Source organism: Centrocercus urophasianus, unplaced genomic scaffold, assembly GCF_019232065.1.
Source record: "Centrocercus urophasianus isolate 14NV4802_14NV808 unplaced genomic scaffold, USGS_Curo_1.0 seq_15, whole genome shotgun sequence".
Classification (NCBI taxonomy): Eukaryota; Metazoa; Chordata; class Aves; order Galliformes; family Phasianidae; genus Centrocercus; species Centrocercus urophasianus.
In genome coordinates this window covers 37,480,025-37,504,920 of record NW_024884697.1, presented here as the reverse complement: position 1 = coordinate 37,504,920, position 24,896 = coordinate 37,480,025, and the positions used below count along the sequence as shown (strand labels likewise).

General features: G+C 37.3%; 1 protein-coding gene across 2 annotated transcripts in view; it reads right to left on the bottom strand.

The window, feature by feature from the left end:
- The window catches only part of SYT1 (synaptotagmin 1), a 258,525-nt gene that overhangs the window by 42,214 nt on the left and 191,415 nt on the right, over positions 1-24,896 (bottom strand). For both annotated transcript variants that reach the window (XM_042815939.1, XM_042815940.1), the window contains exon 8: positions 6,380-6,497. In XM_042815939.1, the coding sequence (XP_042671873.1) occupies positions 6,380-6,497 (118 nt within the window). The remainder of the gene's footprint in view (positions 1-6,379; positions 6,498-24,896) is intronic.

The following is a 24,896-nucleotide window of genomic DNA, read 5'->3' as shown; positions in this document are numbered from 1 at the left end:
TCTTATTTCCGTATAAGTAATTAACACACACATTTTCATGTCTGCTCTGAGACTGCGTAAGCAAATACAAACATACTATAACCAGAAAGAAGCACACACGCACACACACACAATGCATCATTTAGATGTGCATATTCAAATAAAAAAGTAAGAAGATTCCAGTCTTTCTATTTCAAGGAATGGGGTAAGAGAATCAATAGCAGTGCTAGAAAACTCTGCCCAGTGGGTAACTGTCATCACAGCTGCATGCTGATCTCCTGTACCTTTGGTCAGGGTGAATGATTAAGGAGATACATATACAATAAGCTTTCTGTCCTTTCTCAAATGAAGAAGCTGTTCAAACACCTCCTGAACCCAGGCACTTTTGTGGCACGGCGTTTGTCCTAAGATTAGTAAGGCTTTTCAGAGCAATGCCTACAGGTTTTGTACAGCTTCAGTGATAATCAGCATAATCTCTTTTTCTTCATTTGAGACATAAGAGGAAAAAAAAAGGTGAACAATTTGATGTTGCTTCTTTGTAGGAACTGCTGCAGTTGATGGTTCATCTAATACAATATATTATTGTGTGAAATAGCCTGTAGCAAACAATTCAGTGGAAATTGTCTACTTGCTCCAAAATGGACAATTAATTAGCACATTCTTTATAAGAACCTGCAAAATACACTGAAATATGGGAGTTAATTTGTCCATTAATGTATCCATTAACATGTCTTCTATGATGGAGATGTTGTAGTTTTTACTGTCTTTTGATATTGAAACTATCTTTTCAGCTCATCACTTCAGGCGATCTGATGTCAAAGGTCTGAGTTGCGATTACAAGAAACAACTCACCAAGACTTTATTTGCCCACTGAAACAGAACCGTTTTAGACAAGATCCCCTGCTCTTGCTGCTGCCCAGACTTAGGGAAAATGTCACCAACAGGAACGTCGCTCTGGGTAGGAGAGAAAGAGTCTAATATGGCAGAGAATGATCCTTTTGCCACTGCTGAAACCCAAAGAGAATTTACTGTGATGCTGTGCGACTGTTCTGCAAGCGTTAGAGAGTTGTATTGTTGCAGCCACCTACTGCTGGAAGATCTGCCAGATGCTGTATTCTAGTAGAGATATTGAGACACTAGATGCTATAGAAATCCCCACTGTAAGTAGACATCATAACATGTTTGTTGGTACTGATCTCTGCTGGATTCTTTTGGATTAGACTAGCTGCAAATGCATCTGTTGTGGTGGTGTTTGTTTTTCATTTTTGTCTTTTATTAACTTTCTTTTCCTCTCCCCTAATACTCAGAGAATCATGTTACAATATGGATTATAGAAATGCCATGGCACTAATAGAGTATTTCTCTTCCCATAATATTACATTTGTGTTAGATAGCTTTTAAGCTTTCTTACGTTTTAATGAAGTTATTAAAGTGAATGCTCTGCCTGCATAATTCATGAGCCTTTACTCTGTCTTCAAAGACAGCCTCTAAACAATATTTTTATTTTTCAAATCTGCTATAAGACATTCAAAGCCTTTTGAATTTGAATGCAGTATTTAAAATAAATGCATAAGTGTAGAAACCCAGCTTTATTCGGATGTAGTACCATTTGGTCCCCTGAGATGGCTCTGATTTATAATATTTCCATGACAGATACAAAGAGGAACTATGTATTTTCTATTTATAGCTCATAAATATTGAGATTAGCTTTCACACATGATGGACTGGATTACAGGCTGCTTTTTCTGCTGTGGCTCTATCTGCAGCTTCCTGCAGAAGGAAGATCACATGGATCCAATCACAGCCTTTGCATTTCTTCCTAAACATTGATTTGGCATAAGTGGATACAGTTTAGGGGTTTACATAATCTGTGAACTGTGCTATGACAATTCCTAAGTGCTAGCTGAGACTTTTCTAATTGGGTCCTCATCTCCATCAGTAACCTCCATTTGACCTTGGGGATGGCGAGAGGCAGCAAGGCAAAGAAGATAAGGGAAGCAAAAAGCTTCCTACTAGGATACATTTGCAGTAATTAGAATGACTAAAATCTAAGCATACTAAAATAACACGTAACACAATAATGCCGTATCTTTCCAAGTTTTTAAGAAGAAAAGAACCTTGTTGAAATGAATCCCAGAAAGAAGATAAGATATGTTAAAGCTTGAAATTATTATCAGCTACTAAGAGATGACACATTTTGGAAATAAAACTTTTTTTGTCATTAATACATAGTCACTGAACTTCGTAAGAAAAGGCATTTAAGCCAAAGGGCCTGGGTAGCTAAAAAGCCATAACAACAGTCTGTTCAGGTGCCAGCACTCATTTCAGGTAATTTATTTCAAAGACTGGTTCAGTCAAAGCAGGGAAAGCTGCTGGAAATTGAGCTGAAAGCTTTTATTTTGTGTCAGGAACAAAAATGAACATAAATGCCAGCTACAGCTAAACACACTGAAATCTACAGAACTGCCTACATGAATGTGTGTTGGTATTGGGAATCCTTCTGTGTAATAAATAGCACTGTATTTATTGCACTTATCTGCTAGTCAGATGTGCTAAGGGTTTAACCAGAATCTTTTTCTTTAGAAAATAAGAAAAAAAACCGAAACCAAACACAAGATTAAAATGACTTCAGATAAAAGCTTTATACTTATTTAAATTAGTAACTGAAATCACTACCACTGATTTAAATGAATATATCACAGGGGAGCTGCAGATAATTTCTTCTCTTTCTGGAGCAGAAGAGAATGTAAACCTGAATAATGTATCATAATTCATAGACAGTCTTTGTGAACTGAAAGGCACTGATGAGATGCATTGTGCCCTTATAGAGGAATTAGTTGGACTGTGTCTTTATGGGCTTTCTGGAGAGATTAAACTGCAAGCTGGTTTTAAAATCTTCTACATCATCTAAAGGCAATTAAAAAAACAAACACAGTGACTTGAGAGTCTAAGTTCCCTTGATTTTCAGTAAGACAGAAGCTTCTAGGTCTCTTAGACATTTGGGGTGAAGTATGCCTATAATTCCGTGTAACTCCAGTTTACCAAATTCAAATAAAAATGACCTCCTTATAGTTAACATTCCTACATTTCACCTGCCAGATGTCAGATTCATTTAAAATGCATTTGAATATAATTTAAATAATTAAAATGTGGTTTTAAAACATGCATAATTGTTTGCCAGAGGCCCTCACTAACCAGAAGTAATAATTTCCACTTGTCATGGTGACTTGATGAGCTCAGGATGAACAGTTCCAGTGCTTAAGCCAAGGTTTGCTTTAGCCACAGCTTGACGTTGCAATTAAGTTTAAGACCTGGGAGTTGATTGCTCAGATGGGTGATCTGGATTTGTTACAAGGACTCTAATAAAGTTGATTATTAGTTTGTTGTCTTTTATTGTCTATCTAAAGTAATTTATGCCTGGCTTTTGACTGTCTATAAAATTTATGGAAAAGTTCAAAATGTTGGAGATAAAGACTTTTTCTGCAACTGTAGTAACCATTCAATTGGACACACAGATTGACTAGTGGCATTAAGCTATTGCCAATAGAACAAAGTAGCTAAGAAAGCTACTTTGTTTCATAATCAGGATAGGTACTTTATTAACTGTGCTCTATTTCTACACAGTACAAATAAATATGTTGAAAATCAAGCATATTTTAAAGTACAACTGACCACAGTTATGGATGCACTCCAATTTTTGATGAATTATTAAAAAGGAGTTCAGAAGACTGCTGAGCCACAGTGACTGACTTGCTCTTCGTATTGGGACAACAGATACACAATTGCTAAAGTTTTCTCCATCACTGAAGAGCAAAGCAGATATTCAGTAGAAGCAGTAATAACAAGATGTTCAGGGCAGCAGCCAGAAGGAAACTGCAGAGCTGCCTGCTGTTTGCTGTGAATGCTTGGCAGACCTCCTGCAGAAGCCAGCGCCTTGCTCCTCCTTCATGAAATGCGGATAAACTCCACTGAAAGGCAAAAATGATGCAAGAGAAAGAGGAGCCATTTCCAATTGCCTATTTTCTGCTTTTCCAGTATCTTCTCCAAAACAAGAGAGAATAACAGAAAGGAACCTAAGCTCTAAACATGCTAACCTCAACTGTGAGAGACTTTTTGGCAATTTTTGTCAAAGTTCTAATTTATTTTTTTCCAGCTGTGACACCTACATAATTTTCCCCTCTTGCTAATGGTCTTCCTTTGGTGACAGTAAGTGCTGTTGAGCATATAAGTAGCATTCAGACTGAGATAGCATTTGATTGTTAGCATTTTCCCACCTCCACTGCAATGCAAAACTCTCAGTTTTGCAAAACGAAAAGCAATTTTAGTGTCTAGAGAAAATAACAAAGTAGTGGGGAAAGTGTTCCCTAATTGAGATAAAATCCTGTCACCTTCACTAGCACTTAACAGTACCACACTCTGAAAGCAGGTATTATTTAGTGTGAATAATGACAACAGAATCTCAGCTGGATTTTAATAGTTACTTCTGCATAATTTATTCAAAAGATAAATTCCCTAATGAAAGATACTGGATCCATTTTAAGCCATCTGTAATTACTGCCTCAGGAATACCATACTAGCTGCTGTTTATCACTGTCAGGGACTTCTGAATTCCTACTACAACCACGGTATCCTATTGGGTTTGTTTGTCTCTGAGAGAACACAGTGTTTCAAGTGTGGTATGGCCCTATAAAGGAGAACAAAATCTGTAATTCCCCAGAAATGCATCTGTATGTCCTTTACTCTGTTTCGGTGCTTCAGCATATAGCACATTCATTTCCTCATAGTTATTTCCAACACAGTGCATTATGTTTTTCATCATAAGTTTGTAGAAGGTTTTCAGCTCATTAGTACTTCCCTTGATCCTTTCTTATGAGTTTTGTAGCCATTATCCATCACACTTCTTTCAAATTTTGGAAAAGAATATACATGCTTTGACTCTCAGATCTCTGCTTCAGTGAAAAAGAAAAAAAATCACTATGGGGATGTAATTTTTCATTAGGAAACAATTAGAAAAGTGCTTAAGAATTTTAATTTGAAATCGGTTCAGTGCAAGCATTAAGGAAACAAATACTGGTGTGTTCACATTTTAGAATGGGTGTTCAAAAAGTTAGATTTGATTCAGGAACAACTACAATATTTTCATGTCTTTCTGATGTCTATTGCGGTACAGCAGAAAACTTCAGAAACAGGTAGAATAAAGGAAAAGTTTCTAGTAAGAGATCTCATCTCCTTTCACTTTGTGAAGGCCTCACGTTACTGTTCATCAAAGGTGGTAAATGAAACCTAAAGGCTTACTGTGAGCAGGCCTCTATGCCTACGTATGCTTTAGATTTACCTCTTACCTTGTGCTAAGACTATGAGAAAATGAAAGCCAAACACTTTACCATTCTGTTTGTCACTTGCTACTTCATGATGAACAAGTACATCAGCTGTGTGTTAATGACAGCTGTAAAAGCGTTCAGTTCTAGAGCTGTGATAGAAGTATCCTCATTGTCAGTGGTCTGTAAAAACTGTGTCTTTTTAACAGAAGGTATATAAAACAAACTTTTCTTCTAAATACCTCTCCTTATGAAGCATCTTGTTATTTAATTTGATCTCAGTTAATTGGCAATTCAGTCAGTAACCTGTGTCCAAGAATTCCAGACACAGCAGACAGCAGAAGCCTACACAGAGCTCCAGTAGGACCCAGGACACAGCCTCAGTGCCCCAAGTTGATGGCAGCCTCCCCTGGGGATGGCATATATCATCCCACTCACTGCCTGTGTGGCCTCATCATAAGATGAGGAAAGGCTGCAAGGACCATCTGTAGGTGGGAGGTACCAACCTCATTGACTCTCAGAAGAGCAGGACTGTCACTGTGATTGCTGCTGTACATATTAATGCAGAACACTCCCAGATCTGCTCAAGGGAGCAATCACATCTACGCCCTTCAAATGCAGAAACAATTATCCTAGCACCTCAACCAATAGTCAGCAGTGACCTGGGATGAGTTTGCCTATTATGTGTTATCAGTAACACTGTAGGGAAATGTTCACATTTTATGAGATTAAACAGACAATAGGAATAGTAGTCAGGGTTTGTTTTTCCTCTTGCTCGAATAGTCCATATTGATTTCCAGGTAACAGGAAAGAATGAAAGTATAGAGAGCATTATCTGACTGTTTAACTTTTCACCTAGTCTTGGACTGGAATGTACTGTATAATGAAATTTCTCCTTTTTAAGCTAGAATGAGTTCTGATATACTCAGTCATGCCCTAAGATTCAGAAAACACAGAATGCATTTTTCAGACAGCAAACAGGAGCCCTTACTCTCTCAACAAAGAGCTCTCCAATGGAAAATGAGTTGTTTTTCTGCCTTATGATCCTGAAAAATTCTGCAAGCAGATTTTCATGCATGTACCTGACAGACCACCGACATCCATCTTCTTCAGGTTCTTTGCCTCCAGAATGACAACAGTCAGCTTTCCGGCAGTAGGCACATAACGGAGCGAGAAGCAGATATCACCCAGCTTTTCTTGCTGTGAAAGCAAGCAAGGCATAGTGTTATTCTTTTTAAATCATTTTGAATCTTTAAAAAATGTAGTTTTAAAAACCCCACGGAAAATTAACAGGATTACATTTCAAACCCCTGTTGTAAAAGAGAACATTCAAATTAACAACAGATTCTATATCTGCCACAAGATACTCAGCTTGAATACTTGATAGCCTCAAGACTGTTGTAATAACTAGAGTTTGCCCGTTTGTACGGGCCCCAGTGACAAGATGTGCTGGCTGCAAAGCAAGTTACACTGCCCACCACTTCACCTCAGACAATCAGACTCCCACAGATACTGTTTGCTCTTTAATATTAACCAAGACATTATTTTTTTCCAGTTTCTAAAGGGAGTTCAAGCTTCCAAGTGATTTATGAGACTTTTAACTTTATGCAGTAAGCCACATTTTCAGCATCAATAGCAGTTAGACATAGATGTCTACCTATACAAATACAAGACATCTGCTTTTACAAGTACTTTCTACTGACAATAAAGCACATATGCAATCTTAAAAACTTTTGTTTCAATTTGTGTAATATAAGTATCTAAGCATCTCTGTCTGCATGAGCATTTTTGAAAATCAAATCCTTACTGAACAGCAAGCATATATTCTATTTTTGTGCTCTCCTTACATTCTTCTCTCAATAGCTCTTAAACACTAAACAAAAAAAACCCCACTTTTTTGTCCAGGTTTGAGTAAATGTCTACAATACATCTATCTGAAGAATGCATGTGAGGTTATCAGCTATACTTCAAAGTTTATATCTACCTCCCATGCCAAAAAGGTGCAAAGGTCTGTCTGGGAAGTCTTCCTTGGGGATACAACAATCTGCTTATGCTGTTCTTGCTGAAGGACTGCAATCTCCAATCTTAAAAACTTCTCAGCATGGTGTAGTTATTGTTCCTTTTAATTTTCAAAAACTTAATGCAATACCTATAAAGTGATGGATTCTGAACCAGTTATTACAAGTTGGGGATGCGACCTTGCGACTGTAAAAGATCGTTCCCTGCAAAAAACCAGCTCAATGAACACCATGGTGAGAAAACATACGGAACAAACACAAAAGTGTGTGCAATTAGGAAGTGATCAGATGGAGTAGAACAAAACAGCTCATGACGTTAAATGTATGTATCACACATTAAATACTGTCGAATACACATGCCCACATCTTGAAAACTGATCTGGTTATGGTATTTCACCGCCTCAAAAAGGGTACTGGATGACTGGGAAGGATTCCAAAAACAAAGCAGCATGAATGATGAAAGATAAGACACAGTTTCTGCATGAGGAACAATGAAGTAGATTACAATTCTTCAGACTCAACTGAGGATACTGGAAGGGGTATCTCAGACACCTTGATGTGGCTGAGGAGGGCCACAGTGATGTTGTGATTTTCTTCAAAAGAAGAGATCCCGATGTAAAAAAAATTAGGCTTTTAACTCATACCTGAAATAACCCAGAATGTCTTTCACTGCATGAACTATATTTTCATGAAGGGACTCACTATTCCTGTCTGTCTTAACAAGCTGCTATAAATCTCAACTCATATTCTTATCCTGGAACTACGGATTTCAGCTTTGCAATCTGCTCTGAGCATGTCGTGATGGGGTGATAGCAAAGCATGCTTCCACTCCTCTGACATTCAGTTTGGGAAGCACTGTTGGCTGGGCAAATGGTGAAGTTGATCTATCACTTCCAGCTTGTTCAGAATGGAAGAAATCAATTGCTTATTTATTTGTGTTATCATGATCACAGCTCACCCAGCCACCTTGTGTTCTTTGAATTCCTGTTCCATTACATGGTAGACTTGGTTTAAATTAGCCTGGCTGATTCATTAACCCCTGACTGACACGGGATATCTGAAAGCTCATCTTAGCCCCACCATCTCAAACACCTTTGTGCTCACGTATCAACTGACTCTGAAGGGCTCTGCCCTCACTCCTACATTCACTGGGCAGTGCATTGGTTGTAGCACAGAAATGTACATTCCTCTGAAAGGTACTGTGCCACTGACACGATACCAAAGCATTTATTTTGAAGGAATTTCTAAATTTATGCTATGTTTTTAATTGGTCTAATTTAAGGTCTGGGTTTTTGTTTTTCTTTTTTTTTTCTTTTTTTTCTTTTTTTTTTTTTTTTTTTGTACTTTTGCATTGGCGTAGAGATTGGTATGTGTTAGGACTGCTAATATTTGTTAAAATTGGACAAGGATTGTATTTTTTCCAAGCTGAATGTCTGAGTAGAGTCCAGAGGAGATATTTTACAAACAGTTATTACCATGAAGACCATCACCTGTCACTGGCTTTTCTCTATCTATGATCAGGTCATGCTTTGTGCAAATTCTGCAGTTGTCTACACAGGAGAATGTTCTTAGGAGAGTATTTAATGCATTTTTAGCCTCTTTTAAAGTAATTTTAGCTGCACAAAACATAGAAAAGAAGACAGAACCATGTAAACAGAGTTTTTCATAGATCACGAGCAAGCAAGAGAAATGACAGCAAATGATGGGCTCATTCCAGTGAATAACTTGAAGAGAAAGCACAGGCAACTGCTTAAATGTAGTAGTTTTTTTGGCTGTCACTAAAATCTGTAATAACTGCAATTCTTGATTTTTTTTTTTTGCATTTCAACATTTTCCTTTTTGCTTTGCTGCCACATGTTTTTAGTCCTAAGCTGTTTTTTTTTTTTTAAATATAATTTTAAAGATATTTGTCAGGCAAAGTACTGCAAGTTGCAGCACTGTAATGAAGCAACAGAAAGCAGTCACTAGAGGTGTGGTTTGCAGGAGATAATTACAAACCCCTGCAGGGCTATGAGGTACAGATGAGTGCTTCTGGTATGGTGATTATCTCATGGAGGTGCCTTATTGTTATAATGAATTTCTTTCAGCCCTACGTATAAATAATTTATGTTAGTAAATTACTTTGATCTCTGATGGAAACGGTAAGTTAGTGTTAGAAACTTCCAACTGGGAGGTTCACAGGCATTAACCTATTCATGTATAATGCCTAAACACCAATCAATAGAGTCTCTCCATCTAAGCAACTGCATAACTTCATTCCATTTAAAGAGGATGCAATGAAGCAGAACATAAATGACATAGCACTGATAACAGTTCTTTAGCTTAGAAAAGGCTATTTCAGGGCCTGTTGAGAAGCTGGTCTTTTTAGAGAAGATTCTGAATGTCTCCTGCTTGTCTTATGTTTCTTCTTGTATTTGTCAGTAGTCATTTTTGCCTTGACAGCACACTTTCCTAATGAGCTACTGAGAAAAATGCTATTTATGCAGATTACTCTCATCCACACTGCAGAATCTCTAACAGTGATATCTATCTTCTTAATATAAGCAATCTCCACATTTTTGTGTAAGATATTATGAGGAAGTTGATGCTCACAGCTCTCTTGGTAAAACAATACCAAGTAACAAGCCACAGCGTCATATGCTTTTTTTTCCTAATTGGGTCTACAACTCCAAAATAGTCAGTGGAAGGAAGGATATAAACACAGCGCAATGGGTTTCCAAATTCAATACCCAGTTCTGATTATAGATATTTGCCGGAGAGAAACACAATAGAATGTGGTTTTCAGTGAAGACCCAAAATACAATCTCCCACTAATCAATATTTGCAATACCAAGCTAGCAGGGCTCATTATACAGTTTTCATACCAATCAAAATGTTTTAAAACTCTGTGGAGAAAACAGGGACAGCACAAATGTGGATTATAAGCTAAATTAGCTCCTTCAAAATTTAGGAAACCTGGGTAAATAGTAATGACAGAACCTCTAATTGTAATTCCCACATCTGTGGGCTTTGGACAGTTTTGAGGCCATTGCTATTCTGTTGCTGTAACGAGATCTCAAATCCAACGAATTCTTTGCCTTGGCAAATAAATTGTGAATGCATTTGATAACAAAGGTATTGTACTAATAACAGTAGCAGACCCCCACAGATGCAGAAATGCTTGGACTGGCCCTCAAAACAGCTGCCATAAGAGCAAGTGGGGAGAGTTAGGAACTGATGACCCAATGATATCAAGCTAATTAGGCAAAGGATTGTGAAGTGAGCAAAATGGATATAAAATCCCAAGTGCAGAAATAGGCTAGAAATAGACGTGAAACAGGGAAAGCAAAAGGAGAACCGGAAAGAGAAACAAAAGCTGGAGCTAATCTGTCAGCCCATTAATACAGCACTTCTTGAGATTCTCACATGAGTATGGATGCACTCAGAGTATCATCATACCCAAAATGAATAAGCAAGCGTAGGGATAAAGTGCTGAGAGTGAACAGGAAGGGCAGAATTCTTGCCAGCCTTTTCAGGCAAATGTCTGATTACAGAAGATATTTCAGACTTGTGAAATGTTAACTATAAACACCGTCAATACAAACTTAAGGATTTTAACAACTAAACCATTAATCGGATGAGCAGAATAATTCCCCTGCTGTCTAAAAGGATTTCATGCCCATGAATAGAGCAGCCACACAGTTATACAGCTGGAAATAAACAGGTGCAAAATGCCTCTGGAGACAGAGAGACAGAGAAGAACTCTCTTTATGACTGCATCTACTGCACTTTTGAAGAAGGTATTTTAGCATAATACAAATATGAACAGACAAGTGCCTTGCAATGTGCCTCCTCATTCAAGGATCAGTCTTTGTTTGCAGGAATAACCCACCTGTCTTCCAAAATGGAAGTGTAATATTTGTGATCAAAGATTTCTCCTGTTTGTTTTTACTCATGTTATTTCAGAAATGCTTTCATGGGTTATACCCTCTTCAAATGTGCAAACTTGGCCATAAAATGAAGCTCATGTTAATGCAAGTGTTAAGTTACAAGCCACATAGCAAGTAAATTAAGAAGCAAAACCAAGCCAAATAGGTTACAGCAGGAGATCTCAAAGAAACAGAAGGTTCTTGAGGCAAGGATCCAAAGGGCTTGCTTTGAATGCTGTTAAAAAAGGGATTAGCAGAGACAATGGTCTAAAGAAGAGATGTAAAGGAGGCTGATGCTAGGTGAACAGTGAACAGAAATAGAAGCAAAGGTCCAGGAGGTAAGTTTTAAAAGGGATTTTTAGAGCAGACAGGGAACATTCTTTCCAATAAAGTGAATTTATTAAAGGTATCAGGAGGTGGTATCTGTAGGGATACAGTCATGGTATACACTGGGAGTGTGGAAGAGCCAAGAGAAACAGCTTTGATTGCATATTCCTTTCCCAACTACAGTTCTACTCTCTGACTCCTATGTCATACAACTTTCATACAACAGCACTATTTTTACCTTTACTTAAAGGGAACAAACAAGCCTTCCTTCCAATGGGAATAAAGGAAATCCTTTTTTTCCCCTTTTTTCCCCCTTTTTTCCCCCCTCTCTCTCTCTGAACAGCACTACTTGATATAGGGATTCTTAAAGATAGAGATTCATAAATCTCTGCCTTTCTGTCTCTATCTATATATCTTGTAGTACATTGCTTTTCTGCTACATGCCCTTGTTATGTAATAGTCTCCAATACAATGATAAATCTGGCTTGAAAGCAACTTGGGTAATTATATGAACCAGTCAATGTTATTAAAAAATTAACAAGTCAGGTTCTGCCAGCTTCTCTCTTCTAGTTCCCTTCAATACATTTTTAACTGTTCAGAGAAAGCACTTCCATTGCTGCTTCCAAAAAGCAGAAAAAAACTGAGGAGAAAAGTAGAAAATGTAGTAGAAAATGATACTTTATGGTCAACAGTTTAAAAGCATTACAATCAGCTGCCATCTTCCCAAATAAGAAAAGCTGTGTCTAAAGGCACTTGAAATCAGATTAGCAGGAACACACCCTTTCACTTACAAATGAGACTATGCTACCAGATATACTGAGTTCTTAAGTAAAGAAGACAAAAAGTAATTTCTTCAATAAACAAGAAAGGGAGGAATGAGTAAAACCAAGCAAATACTAAAAACCAGCCTATGATGCCTGAGTGTAACTCCCAGCCTACCCACAAATGATTGCAGCTGGCTGCTCTGCTTTCACTATTGCATCTTGCTGCGTTTTGCCACTTGGCTTCTCCTCAGCTGTTGCCTGATCATATTTCTAAATGTCACTCACGTTTATGCAAGCCAGCGCGCAAAACAAAATTAATTTAACTGAATGGCACATTAATATTATTACTTTTGACAGCATGGAAAACTTATTAACTATAGCATGTCACGAGGCTAGCCTTCTAGTGAGTCGTCTAAGTACAACGCTGAAAGGAAATGAGATACAGTTGAAAGGTGGTTTTTGGCTTATCACACACCATAAAAAGTCAAATCACAAAGCTCTTCCGTAATTAACAGAAAATTACATGTGCACTGCAATCAGTCTACAGAACACCCTTGTCATCTTGTGACAGGACACAGGAAGTCACAGTACAGTGCATGATTTGAAGACATCACTTGAAGTAAGTATGGGCATTGTAATGCTTTGTTAGATATATCAAGCTGTAGCCCAATATGTAGTATGAATTTGCGAGAAAGTGTCTTGTTTACAAAAGCAGTTGACTCAAAAACTTTAGACTATGGGTTGAAATTACAGCCTACACTGGAAAAAACCCCACGGGATTAGTAAACAGCAGAGAACTCTAAATAAGAATCACATCAATTACAGACTTTTTACTTGTATCCACAATAGCATCTTTGTATGAGTTTACTTTTCCGCCTTAAAGTAACACATGCAGATTTTGGTCAGGACCAGAGTTGCACTGTACATAGTGCTACATCAAAAACCTGCTATCTACAAAGTCCTTGCTAAAACGATCATACATTTTCAGTTAATGACAAGACAGAACAGACAGATTTAACAAATTAGTAAGCAGGAGTGAGTGGCATAACACAATGAATTCTCTATGGCTGCTGGTAAATTCTGCTGAAATCCAGCACCTTCATTTAAAGACTATCATGTGAATTCAGAGATTCTATTACTGAAGATACACAATAAATTTCTATTTCTCCATCAGTGATCTGCAAGAACCACAAAGAGAACCTCACAGGAGTCTGTGGATTACCTTCATAGCCACACATCCTTTCCCCTTTCCTCTGGAAAGAACTCCCACAGCAAAATGGCCTTGCATCATTCACGGCTATAATAATAAATAAGTGGCTCCTTTTGCAGTGACACTGATGCAGCCTAGTTCAATCATCTCTTGTGGACATATGCTCTCACTTCTTGCTTTCTGTAACACCATTCAGTTTTCATTTTGCCCCATTATATCCTCTCGTACTACTTCCAGTTCTCTTCCATTACCCCAAATCATAGACCTGACACAATACAGCTGCTGTCTTCAAAATCTCCTATATTCCCAATTAGACAAGAGGCAGTACATGATGTGGTTGTTTTAAAACTAGAAACCTTCAGGTTAGCAAGCAGCAGGCTAAAGAGAGCATGCAAGAACATCACACATACGTAAAAGTTTCCTTAAACAGGGCAAGAAAATGTTTCTATTCTCATCCAGCCATTGATTCTCATTAAACAGAAGCTGCCTTATCACACATCCCAGCTTCCAGAGCAGCAAGTATTACAGTTCTGTGCCTTCACTCTGTATCACTGTTTTCCCTTTGAAAAGTTTTCTTACATGACCCTATTTTTCTAATTTTTGAACTGAAGATTTTTCCAGAGCTTCTAAACTTCCAACAAATACGAGATAAAGAATACACAGCTGGAGAAGAGGCAAGCTGGAAACCCTCAAAAGCGCTCTTTCTGTAGTGCTTTCTCATTCCAGGAAGTCGGAAGTACGGAACATACTCTTTCAAGATGACTTCAATATTTTTGTCTTTGGATCCAACTGAAATGAAGAAACTAATGCACACCCTGTGAATTATGAGTTCGGACTTCAGTTTGGTAAAAAGTTGTGCTCCAGTCAGAAATATGTGTATTCAAATCTATTGACTTACCCTGATCTGGCTCCTATCCACTTCTTATACCAACCATTCAAGAATATACATTTACAAAGCTGCTGAAATATATTCAAGTTTTTGGATTAATATGTACAGGTAAAAGCCTTTTTTATTACTCTGTTTCCTCTGACTACTTCACTTTGAAAAATGCACTCTCTTAACACATTCTTTAGGAAGACAAGGCAGCTCATCAAAGGTTGTTGTAGCAATCAGTACCACACACTGAATTTCATTAATCTCTTCAATAAAAAAAAAAGAGGTCATCACAGTCATCTACAAAAATCTAGGAAAGAAGACTGTACTTATCATGAGATCTCTGGCTCAATGATGTTCATTTTTAATAAATCTCAAGCCATAAGGGAAATTCCAGAGGATTGGAACAGTGCTAATGTTATGCCACTCTTACTCAAAAAAAAAAAAAAAAGAAAAAAAAAAGAAAAAAGGGAAAAAAAAAAAAAGGAGGAATGGGATGCAGGTGCTCTCTATCAGCTATTCGCCTTTTATCAAACCTAGATAAGACAATGAAAGGCTCATAAAAGTTTGCTTTAATGATGGTTTAAATGATATCGAATATAATGAATGTAAAGCCACATAAGGAAACTGGGGCTATCTGAATAAACCCAGATTCATTCTGTGATTAGATTGCAGATTTGACTGATGAGGGATTTCTTATTTTCAGCTAAGATTATTTTCCTTAGATTGCCTGATATGATGCTATGTTTTTGGTTCTAGGAGAAAAACAATGTTGACAACACACTGATATGTGATAACACATTTGCAGTGAGGGGCCCAAGGAGCTGGGAGGTAAAAGAATTGGGACAGCTGTCTTAAACTGGGCGAAGGGATATTCCATACCATATGACAAAGAATTACCATAATGGTAAATAATAATGCAATAGGTTGTTCACAGAAAAAGGCTAAATCGCTCAGTCAGCTGAGTTACTAAGAACCAGTCACACACGTTACATCGTATACAGACACAAACAAACACTGGACATCCTAGGAAAAAGAACTTGGACTGTTTCTGATTATCTACTGAATCAAGAAATATATCTTAGAGGGCAGTGTTTCCTGCTGCGCTCTTAGGGTCGTAAGCTGCATGCCATGAACTGCAAATGCAATGCTATGCAAAAGAGTCAATAATAGAAGAGCAGAAGCAGCAGGTGACTTTCCTCTTCTGGCAAGATCAGCTTGAATGCTGCATACAGTTCTTGCGTACACATTGTTATAAGATTTTGAGAAGTAGAAAGAATGTGAAAAATCACAACTCTTACAGGAAAACTGAAGAAAAAGCCTGATCATATGAAACATAAAAGATGAATTTCTGCTGTTTTTTTAAAAGATGGTTGAAGGTGACTTGATTGCAGTACTTAAGTATATCCAGAAAGAGGAAGCATCATGGATTAAATGCCTTGAATTTACTGAAAAAGGGCAAAACAAATATCAAGGACTTGACGAAGAATCCAAAAATATCCATATAAGAAATAAAGTATGCACTTTAAACAGTAACTGCAGAAGCTGTTAGGGGTGTCTTTCTTCATTACTGATTTGTAGAACCTTTTAAGAGTTTTCCAGCAAAGCTGCCTATATCAAATACTGTCCTGTTGACAGCAATTGACAATGACACTGACTATTGACATTGCCAGCAAGACCTCATGCAGAATTTTCTAGTAGAATTTTCACAAAATTCTGATTATATAATATCAAAATGTGTCCTGGGAGACTGTGTGTTGGTGAATTTTCAATATAACCATGCAAGATAATAGTGAAGGGGAGGTTGTCTGAGCTTTCAGAGTTTGCAGTATATGGCCATGTAGACATGACAAAATGTTATAAATTGAGAATGAGAGGGTTTCCAGTTCCTTGCTCCAAAACAAAAACCTAACTTTCTTGTTAGCTTGTTAGAAGGTTTCTTTATGCTCTCTCCCTCCCAAAATGGCACAGAAGTAACAATTCTGTACTGCAGACACAGCCTGTTTCCTAGGTTAAATGGGATTATAGGAGATTCTTTAAATTCTTTAAAGTGTTCCTTGAAGATTTAGAAGTCCTCCAGATTTAGGGCCGACAAACTCATCTCATTTTGAAAAACTATCCAATTTGATAGGAAATAGTACTATTTCTAAACAAAATAAAGGTATTTGAAATTACAGATTTTTTTTTTTTTTTTTTTTTTTACCCCTAGAAAGGAAATGATAATGTTAGCTAGTCTAGGCTTAGTGCAAATGAAACGTAACAGATTTAAAGGCCTGCCACTCTTAGTGAGTTGTAAGAGCTCATATACTGGTGTCTTCTGGCAACAAATCCAAGGAATCACTGAACAGGTGGGTTAAAAGAATTTAAAGAGCATATACCAGTGTTTATATACGAAATATTCAGTTTTATATGTAGTGATTGTGCTTGAGGCTGGTAAAAACAGCTGGTTTTCATGATAGGGAAGATATAAACAGGAAAGTTCCAAGGTCTTAAATTCTTACCTAATGTGACCAGTGTTTGTGCTTGCAGGAACTTTTGCCAGTTGCTGAGCACTAAAGCTGAATTCCAAGTATTCTCCAGTCATTCTGGCATACATGATTGCTACATTAAATCTAGTAGAGCTTAATTAAAATCTGTTCTCATTTACAGTGATCACATATTAAGCAATATTAATTATTTTTGGATTTTATGTTTTTAAATATAAAAGGTGTAACTTTCAGTACAATAAGTAAGTCTGCATTTTTTTTTTCTTTAGGCAAATGGATAAAACTAAAATTATACAGTTCTCCATTAAAATGAAGTAAAAGTTTGGTGGCACAGACAGATATTCTGAAGAAAGACTCAAAACTTTTATGAAACTTTAATGAGATTTTAAATGATTCAATGATTTAAAGGGTATGCTTTTATTTTTTTTTTTTTAAAGAAACATGCTGTGGAAGAACCACAGTTTTTATTCTTTGTCACTGAATTGTAATAATTGCAGCTATATTATATACAGTAAGTACAAAAGGAGAACACCCATAGAGTAATCTAAATTAATTCAAATGACCCACCTCTCCTAGAAAGCTTGCCTGTTCTAAGATGTCACAGAAAATGAATGCTTTGCCTGACTGATTAATGTGAGAGTCTGAATGAATGAAAACATTCAGCACAGTCCACAGTTCTCTAACTCTGGGCTGGGCATTAACAGACAAGGGTCATCAGTTGCAGATTTCAGGGCAATATGACAATAAACTGCTGCCAATTCTGAAGACAGAATTCCACTCATCAACAGAGATCCTTCTGTTTATTTTGGATGTTACGGAAGAAGCCAGAAAAGCAAAGGTGAAATAAATGGGGTCCAGACAACTCAGCACTTGAGAGGATTACCTGGAAAAGTTTAAGTAATGTCTAAATTTCATTAAGGATCTAGCTAGGAGCTTTGCTTACCTCCATCCAAACCAGTAAGAAATTGCAGTGCCACATTCTACACAGGTGGCAGCAAAAGCAAAAGAGTAATCTTCTAGGGAGTGATTTAGGTGTGCATTTTATGGGAAGGTCTGTATCTAAGAAGATGAGATTTGACTCAAGGTCGGCTGCAAGTTGAAACAAGCACTAGGGTTCCCAAATTTAGTTGTCATTACCACGACAGTGGAAGCAGCAATAATTTCTAACTGTTCTCTGCTAGTTTGGAAACTCCTGCCTTCGGCACTATTTCTATAGATGTAATTGCAGATATAATCCTCAGGGAGACTACCTTGGCTTCCATGTCACTGAATTCAGTTGCAGGTACTTCTCTTCATCTAGTGATTGGCCAGCAAAAGTACACACAGACTGGGTGCAGAAGCACATGTGTGTTTAAGAAGAACTGAATTTCATCTGCACACTGACGACTGCAGCTCAAAACAAGCTGTATTCTGCTCTGTCATAGATAGCAGGAGTATTAATTCTGTACCAGTGAAGATACTCCATAGCAAACAATTCATTTTCTAGAAATGCTGCCAGTGGGACAGAACTGCTACAGTACCCATCTATCCATCTGTCAGAGTCATGCGAAATAAGAAATCTCAGTTTAGGCAATTAAAGGCTGCGTATGAAACTTTTAAAGTCTTCACAAAAGCTTTTCTTGTTCTATCCAAAAGATCAAAGAAAGACGTATTTCTGTTCTATCCTCAAGTCTACATCTTACACAGAAACTCAGAGTGAGAAGATGATGAGAAGTGAGGAGGTGGAGTGATTCAGAGGACTTGATCTCTGGTCAGCATTGATACTGAAAACTAAAACTCTGGAGGCTAAAATGTGCGGCTCAATTAGTAACTGATTCAGGTGTATAGAATGATGGCAGAGGTCAAAATAAAATGCCTAAAAGAATAAGAAACTGAGAAATCACTCAGGATTTGATGATTTTCTCCCTTTGTGAGACCAGTGATTGAAAGTCCGGAGAGAGACAGATGTAGGAGAAATGAGAAATGGTATGATCTTCAGACAGCACTATCATTCTTGGAGTAAAATTCCCCACTATTAGAATTAGAGATGACAGAAGTTAAAAAATTGAATCGTATAACACCAATATTGTGTTTATGCTTAGATAAGGTATGGAAAAGGTATTTATATCCATCTTGTTTCCTTCCTTAAATCTTATGTATGACGTAGTTACCTATGAACATTCAGGAATAATAGTATTTGCTTTGATCTGTATGATACAAAGTGAAAGACCAGCTATAATCAGCCCTTCAGAAAGAACGGTCTGTATGTGCCAGAGAGCAAGATCTTAAAAACTGGAAATGTCAGCTCTCCATTAACCTACAAGGTAAGAACGCATAATACAGAGATATTCTATGAAAAGGATTTTTTTCTTTTTCCTGCAAGTTATTATTTTGTTTCAACAGCATTCTGTCCAGACTGAATTAGACAAGAGCAAGAAAAAAAGACTCTGCTATCAAAAGGTTCATAGAATCCAATTTAAATCCTCTTGTCCTGAGTGTTTCTATAGTTGTGAAGATAACATTCAAGGAATAAACTGTAGAATGCCTGAAGAAAATAAAGATGAAAGAAGTACGGGGTTGATTGCATTAAAACCATCCAGTTACCTCAACTGGACTACATCAGCACAGCACCACATCAGCCAAGGTGAACAATTTCTTTAGCCTTTGGGAGAAGGCTGAGTTTTATTATATGACCAAACAGGAAACTGTAGGAATGAGTTACTGCTCTATGTTATCAATTTAGCCTAGAAATGAAACCTAGAAAAAAATCCTAAATTCATGTGCCTAAAATCATTCTGTCTCTTAAACATATTAACATAAAACCACTAAAAGCCCAATACTACCAAACTGAAAATACTGTCTTAGATTTTAACAATGGTTTCTCTAAAATAAGGGCATTTTGTGCTAATTCCTGTCATAGCACACTTCAAATGCTTCAAATGCTAGTTAAACTCATTATTAAACTAAACCAAAACACAACAGACTCTGAAAAGAGGCTAAATGATTTTTATGGTAATCCATGACATGGTATAAATTGGTGTTTAGAGAGACCTGATGAAAAAAATGAAGATGACTAATCCTTTTCTTTCTCAGATTGCTATTCCTAAATCTTTGTCTTTTAACCTTTTCAAAAATACATTGGGTACCTTTGGCAACCAAGATCCCTTAGTTTGAAGCAGGCACAACAGCCAGAGGGCAGCGTCCCAAATTAGGCCTCAACCTATTTCTGACAAAGCTGCCATCTTGTTGAGAACTGTCTTGGGACATATGTATATAAATTGCTGTGAAAGTAATGCCTCCTATATACTTCCATGGAAACTACAACACATTTTGATTGAGTGAATTCTCGACTACAAAACAATGTTTTTCAACACATTCACCTCCACTAGCTGTGCATTTTTGCCAGTGATGAAAAAGAGCCTGCACACTGCACTCCTAAAAATCTGCACCAGTGGAGGTGACCCACTGTTGCCACTGCTGAAATGCACTACACACCACCTCACTGGGCTCACATCCACCATTTGGTCTCCACAAACATTCATCAAGCCTTAGTGAATGTCAATGGGTGCCATTTTTTCTACATGAAGGAATTCAGTGACACATCTTTGCTCCGTATCCACTTCCATGTCAGATGCCATTCTGTCAGACTGGCCTTCCGCTGCCATCTGTCACACAGCAACAAAATATAATGGAATATTGATGGGAAGGTTCCAGCTCCACTGCTATACCATCAACATCTGCCTCTGATGTTGTGAACCAACATAATAAAACAGGAAGCATTACTTTCAGAGCAGCCCTCGTACAATATCTGATATCATTAATATGTAAGTAACAAAACCTTTCAATTTTTAATATTTTTCTTAAAATATTAAAAAAAAAAAATAAAATAAAATAAAAAAAAAAAAAAAAAAAAAGAAAAAAAAAAAAAAAAGAAACAAAGCCATAAAACTAGAGGGATATTTGACCTTCTTTTTTTGTAAAACTAACCCATCTGGCTGGTTCAATGGCTGCAACTCTTAGAGAGCTCTCAAGTTGTTCATCAGAGATTTTTGATGAAATTTTACTCTTCCTGTGTGTCATGCTTGACAATAACTGTTAAAAATATATTCCCAAAAGCAATGGCATGAATACGGTGTGACTGTGAAGGATTGTGGAAGTCTGGTAAAGAGACATGATCACATTTTTGAGTCGAATACCTGATCGTAACTTTCTACACTCTATTTGAAAATTTACATGTAATATATTTATATCAATTGACAATGGTATCTCAAAGATAAATCAGTGATTTTTTTTTGGCAATCTTGAAATCTATTCTCAAACGCCTTTATCAAAATGGAAAGCATGCCTGTGTATTCCTTGCTGTTCAGAGCACAGTGTTTAGCCAATGTATCAAAATGCATGCAATTATTTGCTGCAATGCATGCAATCATTTGTGAGCCACAAGCTACTGCTTGAACATGCCCAATTTACAGCATGTTGTGTGGCCCTTTTATGCCAATCAGTAGATTCTGAACACATGCTTATAGTCCCTCCCAGATTATAGTTGTATGAGTGGGAGTCCCAGCAAGTTATGGCTGAATTCCCTGGCATTCCTTCTGTAGCTTCAGTCCAAAACATCTCTTCATGCCCTGGGGCCTCTCACTTAGAATATACTTCAATCCATGCAAATGACAGATACATCAACGAGCTGAATGAATCACCTGCAGCTACATAGCAGAATGCTTCCAGCAACTAAGCAACATAGATTTTACTTTAGCCTTTGTAAAAAGAATTCTTTTGATGATTTTGATCCCTCTTAGTATCTTTCTGAAAAGCCTATTAAAAGGCTGTCCAGAATCTTCCTTTCCAAATGCCACTTTGTGTTTAAGTCCAGTGCTTTCAAACTCCTTGGTTGGTCTACTCTTTCTCCTCCATTATACATTTAAAAATATCCTATACTCAAGCACTTTAAAAAACCCAAAAAACAGTAACATGAAGATGTAGTGTTGGGGAGTTGTCCACTGTTCCTTCTTTTGACTTTGTAGCTTTCTACAACGTCATTAGGAATGTATCTTGTCTCAAATCATTTTTTTGTGTATGGATTATTAAAAAATGGACAGCAGCAAGTGTAGGATACATTTTGTCAGCAGTTTAACCTCGAGATGCTTTTCCATGCTTGAAAGTCAAATGCTAATATGCACATTTCCAACAATCACGCCATGCAAGTTTTTCTGAGATTCTGATCCTGAATCAACGGGCACCAGCAAGAGGCAGAACATAACATTATCACAAAACTTGTGCTTCTTATACTCCACCCTCTGAATTTGAATTTAATTTCTATAGAGTCAGACAGTCCGAGGTGAATCCCTTTTGATTTCAGGTAAGCCAATTCTTCTTGTTATATAAAAAAGGATGTCTCTGACCTCCAAAGTTAGATGCCTTTTCCAGAGAGAGTAAAGAAACATGGTACTCAACAAATGTATACAGCGGGGTTGTCAGCAGTTTGAACATGGAAGGTGATAAAAGAAATGCAGAATTCTAATAGCCTGAAACAGTACAGCAGCTGCTCTACTAAATCATGTGGTTTCACCTATAAAATCATAGCATTTCAACATCTTCAATGTAAAGATGAAAAAAGAGCTGATTAACTACTGAATGATTTCACATCAGGCTTGCTTATTCTCAAACTTAAGCCATTTTGCTCATATTAAGATCTTCTGTCCTGTTCTGTCTCTCTAAAATATTCAGTTCCTCTTTAGGACAGATGTGCTTGGTCTACACTTAACGTTGTGCAATTACTGCATGTAATTCTGCCACAAAATTTGAAAACTAAAAAACCTTAAATGTAACATTTTAAATTTAACATTTTAAAGTTGAAGTGAATTTGAGAAAACTTGAGCACCATACAGAAAACAAAGCGATCAAATATAGTATTCTGCTAAATAAAGGAGACCTCTCATTTTAAAATTTGTCTGACATTCTGACAGCATCTCCATAGTGATAATAATACTTCCTTTGTGAAGCATTATGATATCTGCAAAGCTGTACAAGAGCTAAGTGTTATTATTAGAGATTGGAAAAGGCCTATTAGATCTTCTATCCATCTCTGATATAACAGAAAATGACAGTGATTTGCTGCATTGATTTGACAGTGACATTTGTAAAAAAGTCCTTTGCTCTTAACTCTCTACAAGTTTCAGTGCTCAGGATTCACTAAGTTAGCCAGCTTACTAGTTTTGTCAGTATTCAACTTCTATGGAGCTTAACAAAAGATGAAATAAACATGCCCTCTTTTCCACCTCTTTCTTTCAATCTCCTTTTACTTTCAAGGAAGACAGTCCATATGAATAGTGTAACTGCCAAGATTCACAAAAGTGGTATTCCACTTCCTAACTGCAGATTGCCTCCATTTTACCTATCTTCAAGGCAGTATTGTAGCATCTCTCTGACTGGGTTTATATATCAAATAGGAAAGAAGCTTTGCCCACCTTGCTGATGTTTTCCAGCAGATTTCCACCTCAGAAGCCACACACAAACATTCCCATTACAGTCCACTGTGAAACACATCACAGAATCAAAGAATGGCCAGGGTTGGAAGGGACCTCAGGGATCAAGAATCTCCAACCCCCTGCCACATGCAGGGCCACCAACCTCCACATTTAATACTAAACGAGGCTGCCCAGGGCCCCATCCAATCTGGCCTTGAACATTTTCAGGGACGTGGCATCCACAACCTCTCTGGGCAGCCTGTTCCAGCACCTCACCACTCTCTCTGTAAAGAATTTCCCCCTGACATCCAACCTAAATCTTCCCTCCCAAATGATCAAGTGATCTATCTGCAGTGGGTTTCCTGTCCATGGAGTAACATGATGGCAGTCATTAGAGGTCTGCAGAAGTCTTGACAGTAGACAGTGTCAGTTTGAAGATCTCTATCCTTACTGAAGGAGGCTCTGTTTCTCAACTGCTTTCAAAAGAAAGAGTTGTTTCTGTTCTTCCTTCCCCCACTTACCAAAATTTCTTTGAATGTTTGCTACAACAGGTTTTCAACTGAAGTACCAATATAACAGAAATGGCTGAAGTGAAATCAGTTGAAGTATGTGAGAGATGACTCTCAGTGTGAATCATGCTGCAGTGAGTAAAGAAGAGGTCTGCCTGACCTTCTGTACTGGAGTGATAACAGACACTGGGTGTAGTTTGTACTCAGATAAAGTTAATGGTAATGACATCTGGTAGACGACACAGAGGAGAGAACTCCTGTCATCTGTTTCTTTAATGCTCTGTGCCCGAAACATTGTATGTCAGACTTGGTAGAAGTGACTCATCTTTCAGTATCTACCACTCTTCCCTCCCATGCATTCAGATGCAGGAGACTGAAGGACTAATAGATAAATCACCATCATACATTCACAAAGCCCTTCTCAGCCATAACAAATACTTACATGAAGTCTTGTACCTTCCAAGTGCTTCACCAACATAAATATATTAATAAGACCCTTTCCAGAAGAGAAGGGAGTATCAGAGAGATGGCATTCAAATGGCTGGGCTTTGAGAAGTAGAACTTCAAATATTTCATTAAATCTTCATCCTCTGCCATCAATTTCAAGCCCATTTAGAAAAAAAGACGGAAAGTACAGTGGAACTTTATGAGCAAATAGAGGAGTAACAGCTCGTAAAATGATTTTGCCCTCTGTGATAACAGAGTTAATTAAATTGTGTATTCTACGGTGTCAACAACAGAATTCTACATCAAGTGAAATGAAAATAAGATTTTTATACTCCATTTGACTGATGCCACCTATATGGCTCCTTCAAGGTGACTTTGCCACTGATGTGCTTTGGCAAAAATCTTGTTTTGGCATCATAATCAAGATATTAAGGATATTTTGGTATCTGATACTTAATTGCCAACATATTCAGAATTCTAATTAGCAGTAGCTTGTTAAGAACTCAAAAACCTAACTAAATGTTGTAAGGGCAAAAAAGAAAATATATCATGTTATTCTTCAAATAATGTAGATTACATCTAGGTGCACTTGTCAGGTATGAATTCATTA